The sequence below is a fragment of the Pygocentrus nattereri genome, chromosome 19, assembly GCF_015220715.1.
Source record: "Pygocentrus nattereri isolate fPygNat1 chromosome 19, fPygNat1.pri, whole genome shotgun sequence".
In the NCBI taxonomy this organism is placed as follows: domain Eukaryota; kingdom Metazoa; phylum Chordata; class Actinopteri; order Characiformes; family Serrasalmidae; genus Pygocentrus; species Pygocentrus nattereri.
In genome coordinates this window covers 15567061-15589555 of record NC_051229.1, presented here as the reverse complement: position 1 = coordinate 15589555, position 22495 = coordinate 15567061, and the positions used below count along the sequence as shown (strand labels likewise).

General features: G+C 36.9%; 1 protein-coding gene across 1 annotated transcript; it reads right to left on the bottom strand.

The window, feature by feature from the left end:
- Positions 1-382: 382 nt before the first annotated feature.
- Positions 383-21746, bottom strand: slc25a42 (solute carrier family 25 member 42). Its single transcript, XM_017697126.2, has 9 exons — positions 21533-21746; positions 21337-21387; positions 14470-14631; positions 9684-9795; positions 8547-8572; positions 8146-8312; positions 6589-6705; positions 6057-6208; positions 383-4541 (listed from the first exon to the last, which is right to left on the bottom strand). The coding sequence occupies exons 3-9, from the start codon at positions 14548-14550 to the stop codon at positions 4225-4227; spliced, it is 972 nt and encodes a 323-aa protein (XP_017552615.1). The 5' UTR covers positions 14551-14631; positions 21337-21387; positions 21533-21746; the 3' UTR covers positions 383-4224.
- Between the last annotated feature and the right edge of the window lie 749 nt (positions 21747-22495).

The following is a 22495-nucleotide window of genomic DNA, read 5'->3' as shown; positions in this document are numbered from 1 at the left end:
AGTGTATAAGGTGATGGATATTCTGGTATAAAATTTACTCCTTTTATAATGGAGGTGTAAATGTACACCTTTCATAATTAATAACCATCACTGTGCTCTAACCTTTGGTAAACTGAACAAAGGCACTTTGTGGTTAAGTGGCGGCATCTAGTGGATGGTACAGTAATTTAAGTGCAACAATCGTTAGAGATGTATGTGCTTGTGATAAATGATTTGAAATCATTTGACTGACTTAAGTCATTCTAACCGATCTTAGCACATTACAAAGTAATCAATACATTGGGATATTAAATACTTCAAATAATTGTAGGTGTACAGTGCATGAATTTCAATAGGATACTCATTCTGGACAAATTTTAGCAACACCACCAACACACAAGGATTACAGTCTCATTAGTTTAATGTACATTCACTTGGCACAATACCTTAAAATTGACAAAACCAGTCTTAAAGCTTCAAAATCAGTCATCTTAGTAAGAGATTAAATCAATTAACTTGGGAAATCACCAACATCTGAAACAGGGAGGTTATTACAGGGGGATAAATGACACACTGTAAAACCTCTCCATCCCTAAGGAGTGGTGTGGTTATATTTAAAGCATTAAATACAAACATTTCTAATAGGCCTCTTGGATTTGCAGATTAAAAGCCAAAAAATGCCATTACACAAGATAAAACAGGTCCACAATTCACGAACTGTGCTTTGGCATAGCGTGATTGTCAGTTAGTAGGACTGTTATGTTTATGTTAAGTTTTTAAAATGACATTTTCACTTCATTTCATTTTATTTCAACAATCAACTCTGACCTCCTTGACAATATTTGTGCGGATGAGACAACGGTCAAGGCTCATAGAATACATCATAATACTAGCCACTGAATGACAGTGGATTACAGACAGAAGTAAATGAGAGCAGATTATGTTAAACAGTCCACAATAGCGCTCCATCGGAAGGCTGAGATGAGTGATATGAAGTCTCTTAAGAGTTACCAAAAATATATCAAATGCAAAGGGTGTTATTTGCAATGTGTTACCCAAATACTAAAGAGCAAATATTTGAAACTTGCACAATAATAAATCATGCAGTTACACTGATAACCACCACACAGTGCGCTCACCATAAACATGAGCTTTTACCTATTGCACTATTACTGACAGTTTCAGAACACTGTCACATGGTACTTAAGATGAGTAGTTACTGAGAGAAGCAGTAGTGTGAGTGTTGATCATAGTACGTCTTCCTGTTCTATCAATGTAGGCACTTAGTATATAACTTTCAGCTTTAAATGCTGCAGACATATTTGTTCAACAATGAACAGACAAGCACTAAGACAGATGGGTCGAAGCAGTTTGATAAGTTCCCTGCTCAAACACAATTAGCTGCAAAAGATAACTGCACGTATATTGCTGTATATTGCAACTATGATATCCTTTACAATATATTAATACCATACTGGAGAACTATTAAAGGAATAATGTCCTGTTTTCCAACCTAATCTGCATCTGCTATATCTGCAGCAGGAAGTCAATTACCACAGATAATTTCAACACGTCTCCTTTACTTAATAAAAAGAGCAGAAAACCTCTTAACTTGCAACTCAATTACAATAGAAGTCAATGGGGCAGATGCTTCAGCCTTCTATTTCAGTTACCAGCTTTTCTGGTCTTATCTACATATAGGAAAATTACTTAGACTTACTATCTGTGGTACATTATGTGTACTGCACAAACAGATCAGGCATACTGGCAGACAGATTAGACAAGATTTTAGGTTGAAAAATACTGAAATATCTCTTTAAATATAATATAGATAAAGGCTAGTCTACACTATTTATCAACACTGGCCAGATTATTATTAATAAATTATTGGAATTCATTGGATGACAAAAGTTACTTGGTTCACACATGAATGCCAAAACACAAACCTGACCACTGGCTTCTATTATAAAAGAGCTTTAAGTTAAGAACAGGAAAAGAAGCTGAATCGAGGGTACAGTGAAAGTTTGGGTGCCCTGGTCAAATGACATTTTGTTGAAAACATGTGCTCTACAGAGAACACATTTCTGCACATTTCGGTGCTGTTCATTTGCTGAATTTAACAAATTAGGGAAAAATATGACATCAAATGTGGTCTCTGCAGAAGCTATAGCTTTTTATTTATTTTTTCTCAATATGCTAAACAAATAAATATTAATTGTGCACTGACATTTGCAAAAAAAATGCCATGTTCAAGTTGTAGAGGATGTGCTAATTTGTAGGATGACCTACATGACTGAATACAGGAATCTCAATTGCAATATACAGCAATTTAACTGCAGTTAAGATACTTTATCCATATTTCATCTGGAACGCAAAAGATATGATCAAGACGATGACATCACATAAGTAAACAACATTTAATGATTTGTTCAAAGGTTCGTTTGCATATCGCAAGCCTTGGCAATATCACTACTGCAAAGGCAAATACGCAGAAACAATATAATGATATATTGCGCACTCTGCTATTTAGTTCAATCAGGTGTGCTTGAGGAGGGAAAATGACCAAACTGTGTTGGACAAAAGTCCTCCAGGACCAAAGCTGGAGAACTTTGCTTTAGTATGAAGTCTTAGTATGCACCATAGCATTCCTTATATTTGTAGCCCAGGCAAGAAAGCGACACACAAGGGTAAAATGAGGACACATTCCAGTAGAACCAAACAAGCACGCTTCTCTCAGCAAGACACTGACCCAAACAGCATTTCCACTGCCCTCACTTCAGTGCACCTGGTCAGCTCACTGCGCGTGCGTGCACACACACACACACACACACACACACACACACACACACACACCTGCTCTGACCACTCAGTGGTGGCTTGCATGGCTACACTTATAGCACAGGCTAAAGATAGAAGCAGCCAACACGCCTACAGTGGACAGCAAGCAACTCCAAACTTCCTCTGAAGCTGTCTGCTTTAATATAGAGACTTTATTGTATACTCTCTATGAAAATATATGGGTGCATTTGCTACTGATGACCCTGGTTTACCTCCAACACAGTTTTGTGAAAACAAGTTAACACACTTCTGTACATTTTTAAGAACAATTAATTTGCTGAACTTAACATAGTGAACATATAGTAACATATGGTACCACTTTAAAATAAGACTATGCTTACAAAGAGTGTATGAATGATAAAAAATTGTTAATGATCTGTTATTAATTACTGTCAAACACTATTGTTAAGTAATATTTATAACAATATTTAACATAAATAAGGTAAGCCCACATCTATGCTGTTAACCCTCAGATCTCACATTAATAAACAGAGTTTAAACCATTCATAAATCCTTTACAAGGGCACTTTTTTTAAAGTGGTATCAATCATACAATGCAGCCTGTGTAAAAGTTGTCTCATTTTACGTTATTATTTTTTTAACTCAAACTAAGCTAAACCAAAATTTGCGCATAAATGTTCCACCAGGGGTTGTTCAAAATTTTTTCCCCCCTAAACTCAACATAAATCAATCCTTAGTTACTCAGTCAAGGCAGCTCAAACGCACTGGGCGTCACAAGGCAGAAGGACGATGAGGAAGCCATGTTTAAAAGGACGAGAGCAATATAAGGAGCCAGAAAAGACGCAGAAAACACAGGGGCTTTCCATGCTGATGGCAGAATTATATGGGTATGAGAAGAACATAGATAATATTGCACTTAAAGGACATCCTGCATGTCGCTGTGCTGGGACTCTTGTGAGACGGCAGTGTAAAGGGGGCTTATAGAGGACATAACATTCATTTTGTCTGTCTGTACCTCGCTCTGACTCACACACACATGCCCACACTCTCACACACATAGTGTGTACCAACGGCTTCTGCAGAAAACAAAACCTCTAAAAATGTCTGAAGTCCTGCTAGTACATAAACATACAGTTCTGCAAACTTCCACTATAATCTCTGTGCCTTGTGTGAGTTAATTAAAAATGACCCTATTTGATCCACTGGCAGCATTCACATGAAATTAGCGGCGTCGCTTTCCCTTTGCTCATGGCAACATGGGCAGAAAGAAGTTTTCTGTGTGATTTCCACCTCCACTATAAGCAGAAATCTATTTCACAGTTTAAGTCTTACCCCAACCCCTTTAAAGTCCTTTTTTTGTCTCTACATCCTTGTGTTTCCCTGCTAAACTTTCATTTTCTTCTCTGTAGAGGCTGCTGCTCTGTGGCTTTCCAGCACCCCTCCAGGCTATCGTGAGCTATAGCCCACTTTGCGAAGGAAGATCTGTGTGAGGTCGAAGGTCATAAAGCTGATTCCTACAGCAATGGGCCCCTTGACCCAGTTCATGCTCAGGCCCTTGTAAAGGCCACGGATGATGCCCTCCTCGGCCACGATCTCCCGCATGGTGCCCAGGATGGTGCCGTACATGTGGCCCGTCACACCAGCCGTCTGCATGCGCCGACGCACCACATCCAACGGATAGGAGGCCGACTGGCCGATCAGGCCAGCGCATGCCCCAAATGCAAGCCTCTCATAAGAGTATGGCTGGGCTCTCCCTGTCTTCTCTGATAGAGAAATAAAAAGAGAGAGAAATTAGAGCTGAACAAAAAAAAGCATAATCACAGCTAAATAAACACCAGGGCTGCAACTGTTGGTTGAAGAAGTCAATACATGCAAACTCACGAAGAATGAAAAAGTTCAGAATCCAACCCCCGGTAGGGGATGTCCGGAAGCATCGTTCCACAGGAGAAATTATTTTTACAATGAGGAAAAAGAGAGAAAAAACTCTCCAAACCAAGACAATCCTTAAATTTAAATGTCTTTACTGTATTGACTGTATTTAATAGTCCAAGCTGAACCGGTAAAAAAAAAACGCCCCAAAAAAGCCATCAACCTGAAGAAACAAAAGCCACTATTTTTTTAAGTATTTTTTAAAAAAATAGCACCTAACTCAACATTTACAACATTTTTTTTTTCAATATGAATGGCTACAACTATCTCTCTAAATATATTTTTACACATGAAATGAAGCACTCTGATACTAAAATACAGGGAAACTAGAAATTTTGTAGAATGAATCAGTTCACTGATTTGAGGTTGAGTTCAACAACTTTGCAAATACAAGTCATATCAGAGTCTGTACTACTTTCCAGGTATTTTTTTACCTATTTGTTTAAAAATCGGTTGCTTACCATAATAAAGTTAAAAGGTCAGTCTTCTGATGGTTGTTGGGAGTCTACCAAATTCTTCCATCTATTTTGTTCCCAATAGCTCTAACAGATACTATAGAAATCTGTGCTTCCTATGAATTTTAAACGTTGTATCCGACTGTCCTGGCTGTAAACAACAATCAATCTATATTAAACCTAGTCAGCTGTTCAATCAGTAGCATTTCATTTGAAAACTAATAAAAAGGTTGGGGTATTATTTTTACTGACTATATTCCACCACTGTGCCAACAGTCCTTCCAGTCATATTTCTGTATGACTTATTTTTAAGAATAATTCTGATTCATACCAAAATAATAATTAAAACAAGCTGTGGTAAAAGCTTCCTAAAGTTCCTAAACAACAGCAATCACTATGCATTCTGAGATTTATACCCTACTCTGTAATATTCATGTGATACACATGGACATTCTGACAGAACAAAACACGCAACAAGAAAAATGCTCTGAACATTCAATTAATCTATTAATCAATCGATAGTCCATAAATGAATCTATTATAGAAATAATCACTTCCAATAAGCACTTAGAACAATAAGAACAATACCAAACAAATAGATATTACATGACATTACATGATTATTGAGAACTGACAAAGCTTTAACAAAATCTTAAATACAAATTCCTCAGAGTCACTTTGTGAGTGGTCACAGCTTGCAAAAGAATGTAACAGCAAACTAATCTGATGCAAAATTTCTCAACACAGAGTGGAAAAAAACTAGTAAAGCCAGTATGAATACGTTTTTCACAGAGCGACACTAATATGAAAGTTGGGGGGGATCTTGGCTGGTAAAGTTGTACGGAAATGTGTATACAGTATATATCTGACACAAACTGCAGTAAAACAAAATACCTGCATGGAGCTTTTTAAGTGTTTCATAGGTAAAGAAGCTGAGTCCTGCATAGGGAACCACTCCTAGTATTGTTGGGGTGAATCCCCTGTAGAGCGTCTTCAGTCCCTCCTCACGGGAGATCCGTACAAACACATCCAATATATTACTGTACCTGACAACCACAGGCCAAAAACAATATTAACCACCAATCAAATCAGTTGCTCCATTTAATTTTAAAATATTGCTGTTAAATAATAATACAGAATTGCACAGTAGCATTGAAGGAAAACATGTCTACTTCAGTCATAGCTAAGTGCTTATTCCTCTGTTGAATACAGAACAGAAACATATTTGAGTAAAATGAGGGAACAAAGCTCAACATTAAGCGTTTACAGTATACAAAATGTCCTAAATCCTAAACACAGAAAGCGACTGTGGAGAAATTAGCATAACTATCATAATGCTTAACAATCCACCACCAACATTTTCGTTTTTAGTAGTTATTAGGGATTTTTCAGAAGAGGTACCCCTTTAAGGATCAGTGCATCTTACATTTCTTTCGGCGTGACAGCCATGCGGGCACGGACCATGTCCAGTGGATATGTAAGCATGGCCGCAGTGGTACCAGCTAGCGAGCCAGCCAAGAGTCGTGGAACAGGAGGCAAAGCCCTGCAACAGAAAGCAAACAGGGCATTGAGTGCTAGGCACTAAGGCACTGTATGAGATGACAGCTAACTTATGACATATCCAACCAACATATTTGCAAGATTAGGTGAAACAGAATGCAGGATATGCAGGATATATTGTGATTTCGATCAGCCTTGAAAATGCACTGGTGTATCAGTAATGGGATAAAATTACAGACTGGCCCTGTTTTGATGGAAATGATAATACTGTGCTTTACTTGATGCTTTGTTTATTCCAAATGCATGATGGAAGCATGATGCTTTGAAAATGCTGTAATCTGATAGCAACAGCGATGACCTTACAGAAATGGGGCCTATGCTGGCATGCAGACAGTCACAGAACAGCTTTAGTGAATGAAACTCAACACTTCTTAATGAGGGCTGCAGAAGAGGGACACTGGGACACTACAGCATCTACGAATCATTTCTTAGTGTAAAGCTGCTCACCAAAGACCAGTTTTCACCATTTATACTTTTAAAAAGTTGGTTCTTCAAGGGTTCTTTTTATGTGTGCCATTCTAATTATGCTACAGTTTCCTCCACAAGGTTATGATGATCAGTTATGGTTCAGTTAATAGTACCACTGTTACTAACAATAAATGGAAGTGAATAGTAACTAGTCAGCATTATTCAAGAGACATCACGCTATGTGGTAATGATTAGCTTCTATGGTTATTAGATCAGTAAACTTGATCTTACATCAGCTCACTCACCCTAAGACCAGGGTGCAATAGGCCTAGATTTAAAATGGGCCTAGTTAGTCTTAAAATGTCGACTTAAGACCACGATAATGATCAAGACATGAGTAAACTGGGATAAAAACAGATTCATGCTTTATATTTTGTTAAGTCTTGATCTAATCTGCATATTGAAGTTTACTTGCCATGTCTTGGATTTCTTTATTTTGGACTTTATTAACTACATATCTTTTAATTGTGTCTAATCTCTCAAAGGTCCCACACAGGCTAAGCATGTGCTAACATTTAACAGCATTTGAGACACTACTAAATAGGGCATATAGGGTTACAAGATATGGACAAAATACCACATTGTAATTGTTTTGTGACTACGATATCCCTTGTAATACATTATAACATATTACGTAACCCTTAATAAGACACGGCTAAAGTCTGGCCTGCAATACTTCGGCCAAAATTATTTATTGGCTCACAGGACTGCCTTGGTTAATCCAAATAATTGCAGAAACTCAACATCTAGAATCAACCCGGAACTTCTGAGGTTATTTAGGATACTCACAGCAGTTGATTAAAAAAAAAAAACCAAAAAAAAAAAAACCTGCAATTTGTTTGCAGGCTTACTTGCATATTGCTGTCTTCTAGAATACTAACACTGAAAAAACCCACTAATGATTAGCAAATGAGATATTCTGTAGCCCTACTATTGCATAGTATAAGATACTTACTTTCCCTGGAAGCCATAATACCTTCCCAGCAGCCTTTTGTATTGCTCGTGGGCACAAAACTGGATGGCAGCATAGGGAATCACCCGCACCATGGTGGCCGAGTTGCCCCTCCATAAGCTGAAGAAGCCATCCTTGCGATAGGTACGGTAAATCAGCCGATACGCCTCCTGCTCTCATGGAAAAACAGACAGATCTGTATGAGTTTGGCTTCAATAACTTTATGCTTCATTAGCAAGAAAGGCATTTTCACTGCCGGAATTTTGTGTTTCCCAAAAGCTTTATGATTTCCCCATAGTATTATAATTACCTTTACAGGGTAGAGAGAGTGCACTAATTGATGCTTGCTTTATCATTTAACATTATTTGCTATGCTGTTAACACTTCTTGAAATATACACTCACCTTGGCAGAAAATCTATTTGAAGACACTGAAATGTAAAGGGTACAAAATGAGAAAAAGAAAGTTAGACATTTCCTTAATTGCAAAAAATAAATAAATAAATAAATAAATAATCATATATGGGGGGGGATAAGCCACTGCAAATCTTACAGTGCATTTTATATTTTAGGTTTTATTCTTTTTCAAGCTCAGCAAGAAATAGAAACTGTACACTAAATTGTGCAGGAGAATGCTATGTTTCAGTATGTTGACTGTTGAGCATGTATTAACGTATTTCCACCTAGAAAATCAACAAAACGTGTAACATGATTTTCAAACTTTTGCATATAACTGTAGTTATATCAAGGGGTAAAATAAGTTTCATCGGAACATATTTATTACTATGAAAGATTTAGTAACATGATTTGTTTCATGTAAACCCAGAGTCACATGAACTTGAATATGACAATCACATGATTTCTATACAATGACCACAATTTAAAATTTTCATCACCATGTCCAGTGAGAGCAATAGTGGCTGCACGTTCCAACCAATGAATGTATGCATCATTTACACACACACACACATATATATATATATATACATATATATATATATATATATATATATATATATATATATATATATATATATATATATATATATACACACACACATGCACACACATACATATATATGTATAGGCCATGATTCCAACGTGATTACAGCCACTTGTTCATACAGCTCATGGATTCTTGTTTAAGTGGAGACCCTCAAAGGGAACTGCTGTTTTTCACTTTGCTGTTGCTGTTAGTTTGCTGCTTGTTGATTCAATAATAGTTGTCCTGCAAGCACTGTTCAGCATTGTCTGTTGAAGGTGCTAAAGGTTTTGCTTATATAGCCATTTAAAATCTAAAGGTGAACAAGAGGCCCACAGTCACGGTTTCTGTCATAGCAACATACAGCACACCAGGAGGTAGGCTTTAGTCTGCACTACTACAGATGGTTCAAAGGGTCAAACAGAAAAATAAGTGGGCTTAATAACTTACTGAACAATATACATATTCTTATATTGGCAATAGCAGCGTAGACAGATTTTTATTTCATTGTAAGGAGTGTGTGTTGGACTCTGTATAAGTATCAGTTTAGTGTTTCTTGCCTTGGAAGATGATCTTTGTTCTATCCAGAGGAGCCACAGCTGTTTTGGCAACGGCCCCTGCCAAAGCTCCAGAGAACAATGAGTTCAACACGGAGCGACTCTGCTTAAAACCCTAGACACACAGACACACAGATACACAAACACACATACGCATGCACGCACGCAGGAGAAGAAAAAAAACCCCATAAAAAACAGTATTAATGCTGCACACATCCTTTCAGACCCATAGTGTTGAGGTGTCTTCTCACAGTGGAAGGATGGACAGAAACATCTGTGGATTATTTTCAGATCTAAAGTAAAAGTTGGGCTTGATTTTCTGAGGAAAAAATTGCAAGCCTTGAGCTTTTTTTTTAAAGGTTTTGGTGACCTACCAGTTCTTGGACAGTTATTAGGAATTCCATTTTCTCTCCTTCCTCGTATCATATTTTGAACAATTTTGGAAAGTCCCCCATGTATTTTCCATTGACTTTCCTCTTCCCTATGCAAGTGGATGATCTTATATCCAATAGATTCCTCAAAAATATATCCTAAAGAATAAATAACTTGTACTTAATAACCTTTTTGACTGGGAATGGAAAGAAAAAAGGACTGAAAGAAAAAAGAAAAACCTTTTCTAAGATTACACACACAAACTACAAAATTCCACTGCAGTTATCCTGAGAGTTTGGCATGAAAATACGGCACCAATGTCGGAAGAATAAATAAGCCACTTATGATAAACATCAAGTCGCCACAAAAGCTTTCCTGAACAGTCCCTCAAACAAACAACCCCAATTACAGTCACAACTGCAGTTTTGCAAAGCTTGGAGGGTAAAATCCAAGTTACATTTACCACTTTATCTTTGGACTAAACAAAAATACTGAACTTCTTGTGTTTTTAAAAGACACACTAACCATGCCAGACATTCTAACAGGAGCAAGCTCTATGACTTTAGCACCCAGTTTAAATTTCACATAGTAATCGGCTATAAAAATGAATTATCAGTGCATCCCTATTTGTTTTTCACCAACAGATCTTCTATTGGATGATCCTGGTGTTGAGTGCAAAACAGAGAAGCAGGACTAGGCAGACTGCGTAAAGCCTATGTAAAGACATGTTTTTAGAGCTGATTCATTGTATAAATGCAGGTACCAGGCATGCCAGCCAATGATGAGTCAATGCAAACATGAAGCCATAGTTATGTGTTTGTTTGAGATGCAGTATATTATTAAGACGAACTTATGCAAGGAACTAGAACGGATTAAACCTGCCTGACAGACCGTGAATGTTTATAAGGAAACAGCATCAAAACCATTTAGGTGGGAAGTTAAATCAAGAGGCAGCTATAGTACAAAATGCATACGACTGTCTACTCAGCTGATATAAGCAATCTAAAACAACATCACATACTATATCAGTTATAGTAGTAATGAAGCAATCTACCAACTATTTTACAGATTCATTAAATTAACACAAAACATACTTGATTAATTAAAATTGACATAATAGAAATATTAATAATGATCTCAAAATATTTTTACTGGATAAATTAACACGTCTGATGTCAAGTCTTTTTTCCCCAATATGTTAATCATGATGTTTTAGTTTTATTTCTTCACAATATTTAAACTCGAACAACTAAACTTATGTTTACTTAGAAAACCAACAAAACTGGTCATTTCACCACGGGTGTTCAATCTTTTGCACATGACTGTAAGTGGGTGTGTTTCTTACTGTAAAAGAATTTAAAATATGCAGCATCATAATGAGTGATTGATGAGTCAACTTATCAATAAAAATTCCAATTGATTTCTTTTCCTCTTTACTATTATTATTAATCACAATGCCATTAATAAGCATGCAACATAAAAATAATATTTATTGTAGATATAGAGATATTCTACAAAATTCCCCACAATATCCCACTCAAATTAAAATTCACATTGACTCATTTCAGTCATCCATAATTACTTCAGCTGTTGCAAAAAAATATAAGTTACTCATCTACATTAAGTAACTATTTGAGCACTTAATGAATCACAGACATTGGATGTTTAGTTACTAAATTAACTTCATCCTTGTGTTGTAATTCTTGAATGTACTTATTTTCACTTAGAAAATCAATGTAAATCTTTTGCTTGCTTATGATTATGAATAGGTGTGTCACCCTGATTATTAATGTAAAAGAATTAACAATATAAATCAAAATAATAATAATCATCAAAAAATAAATAGATGATTTTTAATTGATTAATCATGTTTATTCAATTACTCATAATTGCCCTAATAATTACCCAACTTAAAATGAATTTCCAGGGCATACAGATATTGCGCACACAATTCACCCCAATTTTACTCACTATAATATCTCAAATTAAAACTAAAACTAAATTAAACTGCCAAATTATTTTATTTACCTCACTCTGGTGTTTTACTTAACTGTTTATTTTATCATTTAATTGTGGGCGGGAGCATGTGGCTTTCTATAACGGCTCAAAATGACAACTGGATGGCAATAACAGCCGACTGAAATAGAAGCTTTAGATTACTTTGCTATTCTAAAAATAAGAGTGTATGTATTTAAAGTGTGCCACTATTTTTGCATCAAAAAGTATCCCACACTGTTGACTCTGGAACAAACACACTCTCAAATTGGGAGTCAGGTTACAAAGCTCTGAAACCCAGTGTTACAACACTGCTGTGCAGATGAAACCATGGGAGACGTTTTATACCTGAACTTTCTCCAGTCCTAAAATCTCACACTGTAATGAATGAGAAATGCATGAAACAGCAAGCTACACAGGAAGGCAATAATTTTTGCTGTAGGTGTTGTAGAGTTCTTACAATACAGATATTGTATCATTTAACATGATGATCTCGATTCAATGCACACATTCAACATACATTCAACCGACAGAGGTAATAAATGATTCATTTTGAAGCTGCTTAAACTGCACAGGGTCCAAAAATTGCACAATGCAAAAATGTTAGTTTGGGGCTAGAGAAATTTGCATTGGGAATCCAATGGCATATCCATTCATCCGCACTTCCACTGTGACTCTTTAAAAACAGTCATCATATGTGCTCATCAGAACTGACTTGATTATCACTGGGTTTTATAACGCAGTACGTCAACAAAACAACTGGTTATTGTGCATAATCCACTTGCAGTAGCTATCAGATGCTGCTGAAGAACCTGATAAGCTGGATGTGTTGTGTTACCAGGAATGAGGCTGAACATCACTGCTCTAGATAAGAAATCTGTACCTGTTTCTGATCAATCAGACACTGAAAAAATGCTCGTGTAGTGTTTGGACGTACATCGGTTTTGTTGTCTGCTTGCACACAACTGCAAATCACTGTTGTCAGAAGAAAATCTCTTATCTCCAAAATGATAACAGGAGACGGAAAAAAACCTACTTTACTTTTAATTTAAGTCAATGGTGTCACGATTGGCCCATCCCAGTCCTGTCCATGTGTTTGTGTTGTGTTTTGATCTTCCTTGTGCTGAGTTAAACGAACTCAGTACTGCAGACAGATATCGTGTCCATACAAAAAGCTGCCTCAAATGTTAAGCTGTGCATTTTACGACATCCTCACACAACGTGTTTTTACTGGCTTCATTAAAAAGGCAAAGGGCTCAGCTAAGCCTCTGCAAACTCTCAGACTGTGTGACATTCACAATTCGAGGAATACTGGACATTATTTTAAGATGGGGTGCTGAAATTATGAGCAGCGTATACGTGACATCATGCTAAATAAGACGTGTTTACGAACATGACAGCATCCACTGATGCTCACCTCACATGTCTTACTCACTTGTTGGACAAACATAAAAATCAGCTGAGTGTCGGCCAATCAGATTGTTGATGGCATCAAGCCCAAAGTTAAGATAGATGCCCACACCTATCGTCAGATTATTACAATGAACAAATTCCAACCTACAAAAAAAGCACAAATGAGTCTTTGCTATGCTCAAAATATTGTAAAGTTCAGTTCTTTTGTTATTTTTCTGCTATTGTTTGTTGCAGTTAAATAGTCTTGAAATCTAGAAGTGCTGCAGCTCCCTCAGTACTGCTATATCCTGTGTCTGCGCATAATTCTGTGGCCACAATAAAGATGACCATCACAACTGTTACTGAACTGCACTTTATTATCTTCTTTGATTTGACAAAGATTAACATTCAACTCACTTACTGTGTTTTCTCTGTCCGCTTCAGTGTTAGGAACCATCATAAAATTAATGGACAAACGGAAAAGTGATAGCCTCTACCTCAAAACGGTTTAACTGTTTACAGTGCTTATTTTTCACATGATTACCTAAATAACAGGACTCTTACTAGCACAGGTCTAAAGGTCATTGGCAAGCCTTATAATTGGTGATTGATAATCTTTTCCCATACTGTACAGTGCATTATGTTAACTAAGAAGGGCTGATGCCATAAGGCACTCTCATAACATGATCTAAAGCTCCACTTGCACTGGTACAGCATGGCTATGCATAACACTGGATCCAATTCATTCCGTCTATGGAATGGGTACAAGTATTAATAACACGAATATTGACTCATTAAGATTTCAATTTGATTGGATTTTGCATCTATATCCAGCTAGTTGAAGAGAGGAGATGTGTTTGTGTTCATTGCCAAGTCAGACCAGTGTGAATCCTACTCCTATATACATATACACAGGTCATGAAATAAAGACTTCTGAATCCACTTAGTGAATTGCAGCATTCAGAGATACAGTCAGCCCTCTAACTTCTTCAAACTTCTGCAGACCTTATTCATAGATTCATATTCTTACCTCGGACTGGCTGGAGGAGGGAAGTGGCAACACTTCACCCTGTGTGAGCGCCCGCTGGCTTTCCTGCACTCCATTCCCCATCCCTGCCCCCTACACTCATACAAGCCAGCACTTGGGGGCTAGCTGGCTGGCTAGCTGGATACACTCACGCAGGACAGCTTCCTAGAAAAGATAAAAAGCAGCCTGGTGTAACTTGGAAAAATGTACATCATTATAAAATTTGTTGCAGATATTACGGTGGCATGATAATAGCTAAAACAATAATCACAATCATTTCACTCCACATTGACATCACAATTGCTACAAATGAGGCAATTCAGGACCATTTTTAGCCTTTTAAATCAATAGATAACAGCCATTTCTTTCATACTGCACATTATAAGCCCTTCTTTCAAGTGTACAATTCTTTGCTTCAAGTTCACCAATGTTACACACGGTTATGTTTGATTGAGGAAGGCAAAATTTCTGATCTCAATTAAAAGACAATCAATTGTGCAGACCTGATAATTGCCACTTGTGATGCTCTCACAGCAGTAACAACATTCCACAGAAATCCATGAAATCAATTTCAGACAAAAATGAAGTGCTAGCTCACTGTCATGTTTGCAAACACTGATAGTGCTCACAGGTTAATCATTTTTTTTGCCCACCGCTCAAAAGCTATCCGAATATGCAAAAATTAAACCAGCATCTCCGCACAAGTTTCTTCACTTTTTGGTACTGTTATCTTAATTCTAATTGGTCAGTAAAAATTAAACACTATATGTGAGGGCTTGACAGAGCTGTTGCTGTGCTGCTTACAGGGGAAGAGGGATTCCACATCAGTCTTCTCTACCAGCAGTAGACTAAACAAATTTCATAATCTGCATATCAAGTTTCTCAAGTTTTCTTCCTCTTTATCTTAGGGAGTTTTTCCCTGCCACTGTCATCCTTGGCTTGCTCACTGGGGCAAGGACCTAGATTTTTTTGGTTAAGATGCTTTGTGATAATGCCCATTTTATAAAGTGCTAAATTTTGACTTGACATAAAATCTACATGATTTATGGGTAACATACAAAAAATTATTTCAAAAACACTCAAACATATCATAATACCATCCATCTATCCATCCATCCATTTTCTAAGCCGCTTCTCCCTCAGGGTCATGGGGGGATGCCAACTGTATATAATTTAGCAACTTAGTTTGCTTACAAAATCACAGTATAATGTCAGATGTTCATGTAAAGGAGCAGACAATCTGAGACACATACAAAATTGCTTCAGAAAACACTTCATGAATCTTCATTTGAACATGCATCAACATTTTTTATCACTAGGAAACATAGTTGCTTCCTGAGTGGCTTTCTATGAAATTTTGTCTTTGAAGTCTACAAAGACCAGCTTAAGTTCCAGTTATTGTTCTACAATACGATCAGACATGCCCAATGTCCTTAGTGAAGAGTCACCAGACCTACAGGTAAAATGTGTGAATGTTTAACCTGATCTTAAACAAGATGTCATATTCTCACCAAAGAACAGCCTGAGCAAAATGTTACCTAGTGCCAGGTCACTGGGGTATGTATATGAGAGAGGTAAACAGCTATGCACAATCTATAACTTACAGGATCAAATGGCATCTAAAAGGGCATCACATGGCAGAATTCCAAAAATAGAACCAGAACCGCTGAATTATTTAAATTGCAGAAAGGACAGGCCTATGAACACAAATGCACTAATCACACCCTTCTACTTCTGGTTCACATTAGTGGTAGGAAATATGATGTAGTATTGTAATCATGACAAAACGTCTAGACCACTGAACAAATGATGAAAAAGATTTAGACCAATTATAGACAGTCTTTACTCTGTACTGCTGAAACTGCATAGTAATCAGGGCTGTCACTATTACTTTATTAAAATCAATTTGAAACATAACCTATTAAAATGTACATTCTCGAAAAATCACCTTACTTTGCAATTTGAGTAATAACACAGCATTGGATATAAAGAGGCATAAGAGTGGAAACCCACATCAGCATTACTGGGCAGAAATAAATAAACAGAAAATAAAATGGTATCATAAACTGCATTTATATGATTACTTAATAAACTGGAAATAAATCACTATAACATTAATTTACTAACACAGTCTATATATAAATAAATGTAGCTCTACTGTTTCACTGGTGTATTCTATTTAGTCCAACTTGTATGCAAAACTAAATATCGAGATACATATCGTAGATCATGAAGGTGCCTTCAAGTATTGTGATTATGGACTTTGGACATATCTCCCACTCTTAAATTTATGCCCCACATAATTTTTTTCTGGCACTGTTGTAAGGAGCTACATTAGAAATCCTTCAGTAATCCTGTCAACACCCACAACAACACATGACGCTTTGACATATGACTGAATGGAAGGGCTGCATGTGCTTATGGTGTTGCTGAGATAAACTTGACTTGACTCAGCTGGCACACATAATGGCTGCTATCCACATAAACCAAGTGTGAGGGCATCAGAGTGTTCGCATAACAGTGCAACCCTTCTGTACTGGTGGCTCTCTGGGTGAAAGGTTTCCTCTTACCATCACACACACGCACGCACGCACACACACACACACACACACACACTGTATGAATGGAAACAAAGCATCAGAATGAAGGTTGTGAACAACCAAACTTAGTCAAAAGGGCAAGTTTTTTAACTGCAATATCAAGTTACACAGAAATAAAGTCACATGCAACTCACAACAAGAAACTAGTTAATAAACTAGTAATAAACAGGGTACAGGGTACAAGTTTCACAGTGTAAAGCCAGCCCAAAGTCCACACCAAATCCAATATTTTTTGTGTAAACACTCTGAAAAAGATAGAGAAGGAAAAAGAAATGTATAGACTTTTCTCTTTTAAGCACTGCAATCAAACGACACACACACTGGATGCACCCTATTCTACAGAAATGCAACATAGGGAGTTCAACAAGGAGCCCACCAAACCTCTTCTGCTTTTGATAAATGTGTCAGCGATTTCGTCTTTTCTTTTTTATTATGCAGCATCGTAGTCGCTCAGTTTTAGACTTAATGTTTAGTGAAAGTTTATTAATATACATGTGATTATTTTCCAAAGTTGACCTGCGTTATTTTATTTTATTTATTTTTTTGTCTAAACTAAACTGTGGTGTGAACAAGCCTTAACAGAGAAAGATCTGTACAACGACTACCCCAGGGTTTTTATAACCTTGTCTTTATCTACATGGCATATGTTCAATTACCACAGACAATTCCAATGTTTTTATGTAAATAAAAAGAACACTTATTGACTTGAAAGAGACTTATAGTGGAGTCCAATGGGCAGATGCTGTTGCTAAGCTAAGTGTGTACAAAATGTCCATGGTATTTGCCCATGCACCACAGATACAGCAGACTTAGATTAGATTAATTACCACAAGACAATTCCTTTAAAAGTGATTTGAAGCGTTTATTATTTGTTGCTAAATACAGTGTTGGAGCCACCCTGCATTTGGACAGCCGATTCTAAACTAAATGGAAAATTTAGAGAGGAAATTTTAGCTGCTCATTATTCTAAGAGTTAATTGTTAGCTTATAAAACTGGACAGAGGAGCCTTTTGGGACAGGCTTATTGAGAGAATGGAGGAATAAAAAGACAAGAAGGGAGAAAAAAGTGCGGACCCGAGGGAGGACAGGGTTGTCAGGGAAACGGAGGCTTGGCATGTCTAGTTCATCGGATGTGTCCTAGCCATGGAACTGAAAACTCACTGACCCTATTAACCCTCTATGCCCTTTTATATTCTGCTCTGGTGCAAGCAGCACTGTAGTTACACATCAGTGCTGATAACAGATCTATTTACATGTTGGCTGACAGCCCTGTTATTTTAACCAGTCACCGGCTAATGCTGCTTGTACTAATGGTGCAATGAAATATAAAAACTGTAACCCTGTTACGCCCCCAACTCTTTTCTGAAGGCATGTCAAACTATTATCAGTAATTAAAACTAAGCATCCTAGTGCATCTATCTGTTTTCATACTGTTTATACCTCTGTTGGACTGTTTTATAAGATCACTTAAGGTCATTTAAATCTTTCTAGACACTATCGACCAGCATCCCAACTCTCAATAATATACTTCACAGATAGATTTGGATCAGGAAATTAGGCATTTTGTTTCACAACAACAAGGTGCATGGTTTAAAATAAAATGTGTACTTTTCTGAACCAAATGAGTCTGTGTACTATGTAATTAAGAGGGATGATGCAGATCGATGTTGACAGCTGATAATTTTCATGTATATATCTTCTGATGCAGATACTTAAACCTTTGTAAAATGTAGATGGTGGTACTAAATCCACCTCATGATGAGCATTACAAAAAATGAGCATTACAAAAAATATACAATTTACTTGAATTGTGTTATAAATGCAGTAAAATAAATAAAACGCAGATATTTTAGGGCAACAGCCACATCCCCTACACATTCTGCTCTACCGAAGAACAATAAATGTTTTTCATCCGCTTTCTTAGCAAAACCAAACTGATAATAAAACGACACAATACACTTTTTTTATCACGGATACTATCAGTACTCAAAGAACACAGATCAACGGCATGAGCTGCATGTTTACTAGAAAGAGATCACAATTACAGTTGTATGCAAAAGTTTGAACACCCTCAGTCAAATTACATGTTTTATTTATTTTCTATGTGAGAATATGTTAACACGTCCTCCACAAGGAACACACTTAAATATGGCATTTTCTTGCAAATGTTGAAAAATGTCTATGTACTTCTTTAACAAACAAGAAACATTTAAAAACCTTTTAAAAAAACAGGCCACATTTTGTGCTTTATTTTTTCTCGATATGTTAAATTCAACAAATATACAGTAGTTGTGTATTAAATGTGCAGATGTGCATTTTCTGTACCAGATGTGTGACTTACTTTCATTAGAAACTTGTAATATGACCAGAGGTGCCCAAACATTTGCAAACAACTGTAATTTTGTTTCACTGAATTTAGTACACTGCAGAGCATGAACAAACACAGAACAAAAGGTTTTAAATAGTATTTCATAAATGTAGCACTACAGGGGCTTTTGCTGTTCCAACTTATCAAACCTCAAAAAAACTAAATATTGTGATATTAATTGTTAAAATTGCATTTTATATGTTACATGTTTCTCTCCAAGCCTTCTTCCACAAACAACTCAAAATCAGAATCTTCATTCACCAAGTGTAGAAGTACAAGGACAGTAAGCCCAAATATAAAATAGACCATTTTAACCTAAAAATAAATAAAATACAATTAGCAGTATGTGCAGCTGCACTGTAGATATATGCATGTACATGTGGGTATGAGTAATATAAACAGTTGCATTATAAAGCAACCTTTGAACCTCTTTTTTGCCTTTGTGGGTCACCTTACAGCCAAGGCTTTTATAGACTCTGGTGCGCTACTTTTGAGAAGTATCTTATTACCTGAGAAATTGGACTGGGGACTAATGGCCTAATGTTCCCAATGAAGTTTTCTCAAGGAAGCAGCTCATTCACTTATCAAACCATGCATTCCTGAGGCTTTATGTGTGTCAAGGAAGGAATTATTTGACTTATTGTCAAGTCTAACACACTGATCACTCTTTAGCTAAGCAAGGCATGTTTAGTGAATGTATACGAAAATAGAGAACCCCTATTTTGCTGTTATTCAGACCTACAGTAACCCAAACAGAGCTTGGTCTCTTATCCTAACCTGAGAAATTGGACTGGGGACTAATGGCCTAATGTTCCCAATGAAGTTTTCTCAAGGAAGCAGCTCATTCACTTATCAAACCATGCATTCCTGAGGCTTTGTGTGTCAAGAAAGGAATTATTTGACTTATTTTCAAGTCTAACACACTGATCACTCTTTAGCTAAGCAAGGCATGTTTAGTGAATGTATGAAAATAGAGAACCCCTATTTTGCTGTTATTCAGACCTACAGTAACTCAAACAGAGCTTGGTCTCTTATCCTAACCCCGGTGTGCTTTCAGGAGCAAAACACATCCCATTATAGCATACTGATCTCATCTGTTAGACATTAACCCTTGAAATGCTATCTCACAGCATCTGACAGTTAAATTAATTAGTTCAACTTTGAATGGTAATGGACCTGTGCAGGGTGTATCTTGCCTTCCACGCCATGACTGCTGGGATGGCCTCCGGATCCCCCACGACCCAGAAGGAAAAGCAGCTTAGAATTTTAAAACTATTGTAGGTATTATCAGAACAACACTATATTGTTTTAAAACTGACCTAATAACACAGCTGGGCAACTGCTGGGCTGTAGCTGAGTTAGACCAATCAAAGATAACCAAACCACCATGTGTTGTGACATCACAACCACAACTTACTGGCTGTTTGGAACACTACATTCAGGGTACAAGCCTCAAACCAGAAAAAAAAACGTTTCTTCTTGGCCAAAAAAATGTCATTTATATCATATAATATAATGTAGAAATATTTACCACTTAAATCACAGTCACAAAATGTGTCAATTAGACATTTTTCCCAAATCGTTCAGCCCTACATGCTGTTAAAACCACTGAGACCTTTGTAAGGTGAAACGACCAGGGCAAAGTACAGCTTACTAGCCTCACACTGTGACCCCCACCCCCATACGCCTTGCATGTTTACATACTAAACAATGAATTCTTTACTCAGTAAACAACAACAGCCTGGACAGAAAAGAGTCCAAATAGTACGAAATACACTCCTCTCAAATGAACCACAACTAACGTTAGAGAAAGACTTACTTAGCAAGCAAGTTAGCGACCCAGCTAGCTATCATTAACAAAGTATTACGTTACTCGATTGAATTCATAATTCTTTGACTTACCTTCCTGATAACACGAGCGAGTTGTGCCCTGCTTGACACGTGCTCCACCTCCTAGATACAGACTAGGTTAGATACACTTTTTCATGTAAATGTAATGACAGTTTGACAACCACTCCCCTTGAGTTGAGTTGAATACCAACGCTAGCAGGGTTAGCCACAGACGGCTAGCTACCGTTCCGTGAGCTGGTTAACTAACCTGGTGGCCAGTCACACTACGCTGCTTGTAAACACACGCATATTCAAAAGTGTCCTCAAAGCTCGGCAGCCAACGGGAAACGGCTCGAAGACATTTCTACACTTCATTCGCCTCAAGTGCACGAAAACTGAGTACGAGAACTTGCACCTTCCATGCCTTTTCGAATACACTGTCTGACACTAGCAAGCAAGGGCGACTTACACGGGACTGTGGGAAATGAAGTCCAAAGGCAGAGACGCTCGACTGGATAGGTCGGTTTGAGGGGCGTGACGGGAGCCGTCCAGAAAACAAAAAGTCGTGTTTAAATAATCAAAAAGACAGGTTAGAAGGTTTCTCTGTCCTAATCTGATTAAACAGATGTCACAAGGCAGTTTCTACATTCAGGATTCCAGAATCAATTGCGTCACAATCGGGGGTGGAACATATTTTCACAATAGGATTTTCAGCTCTGAGGTAAAGATTCGATTTGGTTTTCCGTATTTTTGTATGTGAAAATACAATAATTATGCACTACAAAGGTTAAATCAAATAAAATAACAGTAATAATAATAATAACAATAATAATAATGAGAATAAAAGTTCAATGCCTGCAGCACTCCATATGGAAGAAAAATATGTACATATATTTTCTATACCTAAATGCATCACTTTAATATTTAAATATACGCCAGTTCGTGAACATTTAAAATATTTGTAAATATATGTATGTTTACATTTTGACACATTTTTGTGAAATGTGTAATATATGTGCTATTTTTATGTGTAATATATGTGTGTTATGAAACACATTGACAGATGTTTGCAAATGTACATATAGTCCCTTTGGAATCGGTCAAGCCCTCTAGCGTAATATAATAAGCTCAAAAACCACAACCCCTAGAATTTATGAGGTTAGAATATATAGCACATTAGTAAGCAGTTTTAGGCGTAGCTCCAGTCATTTGGGTGTGTGTGGGTGTATAG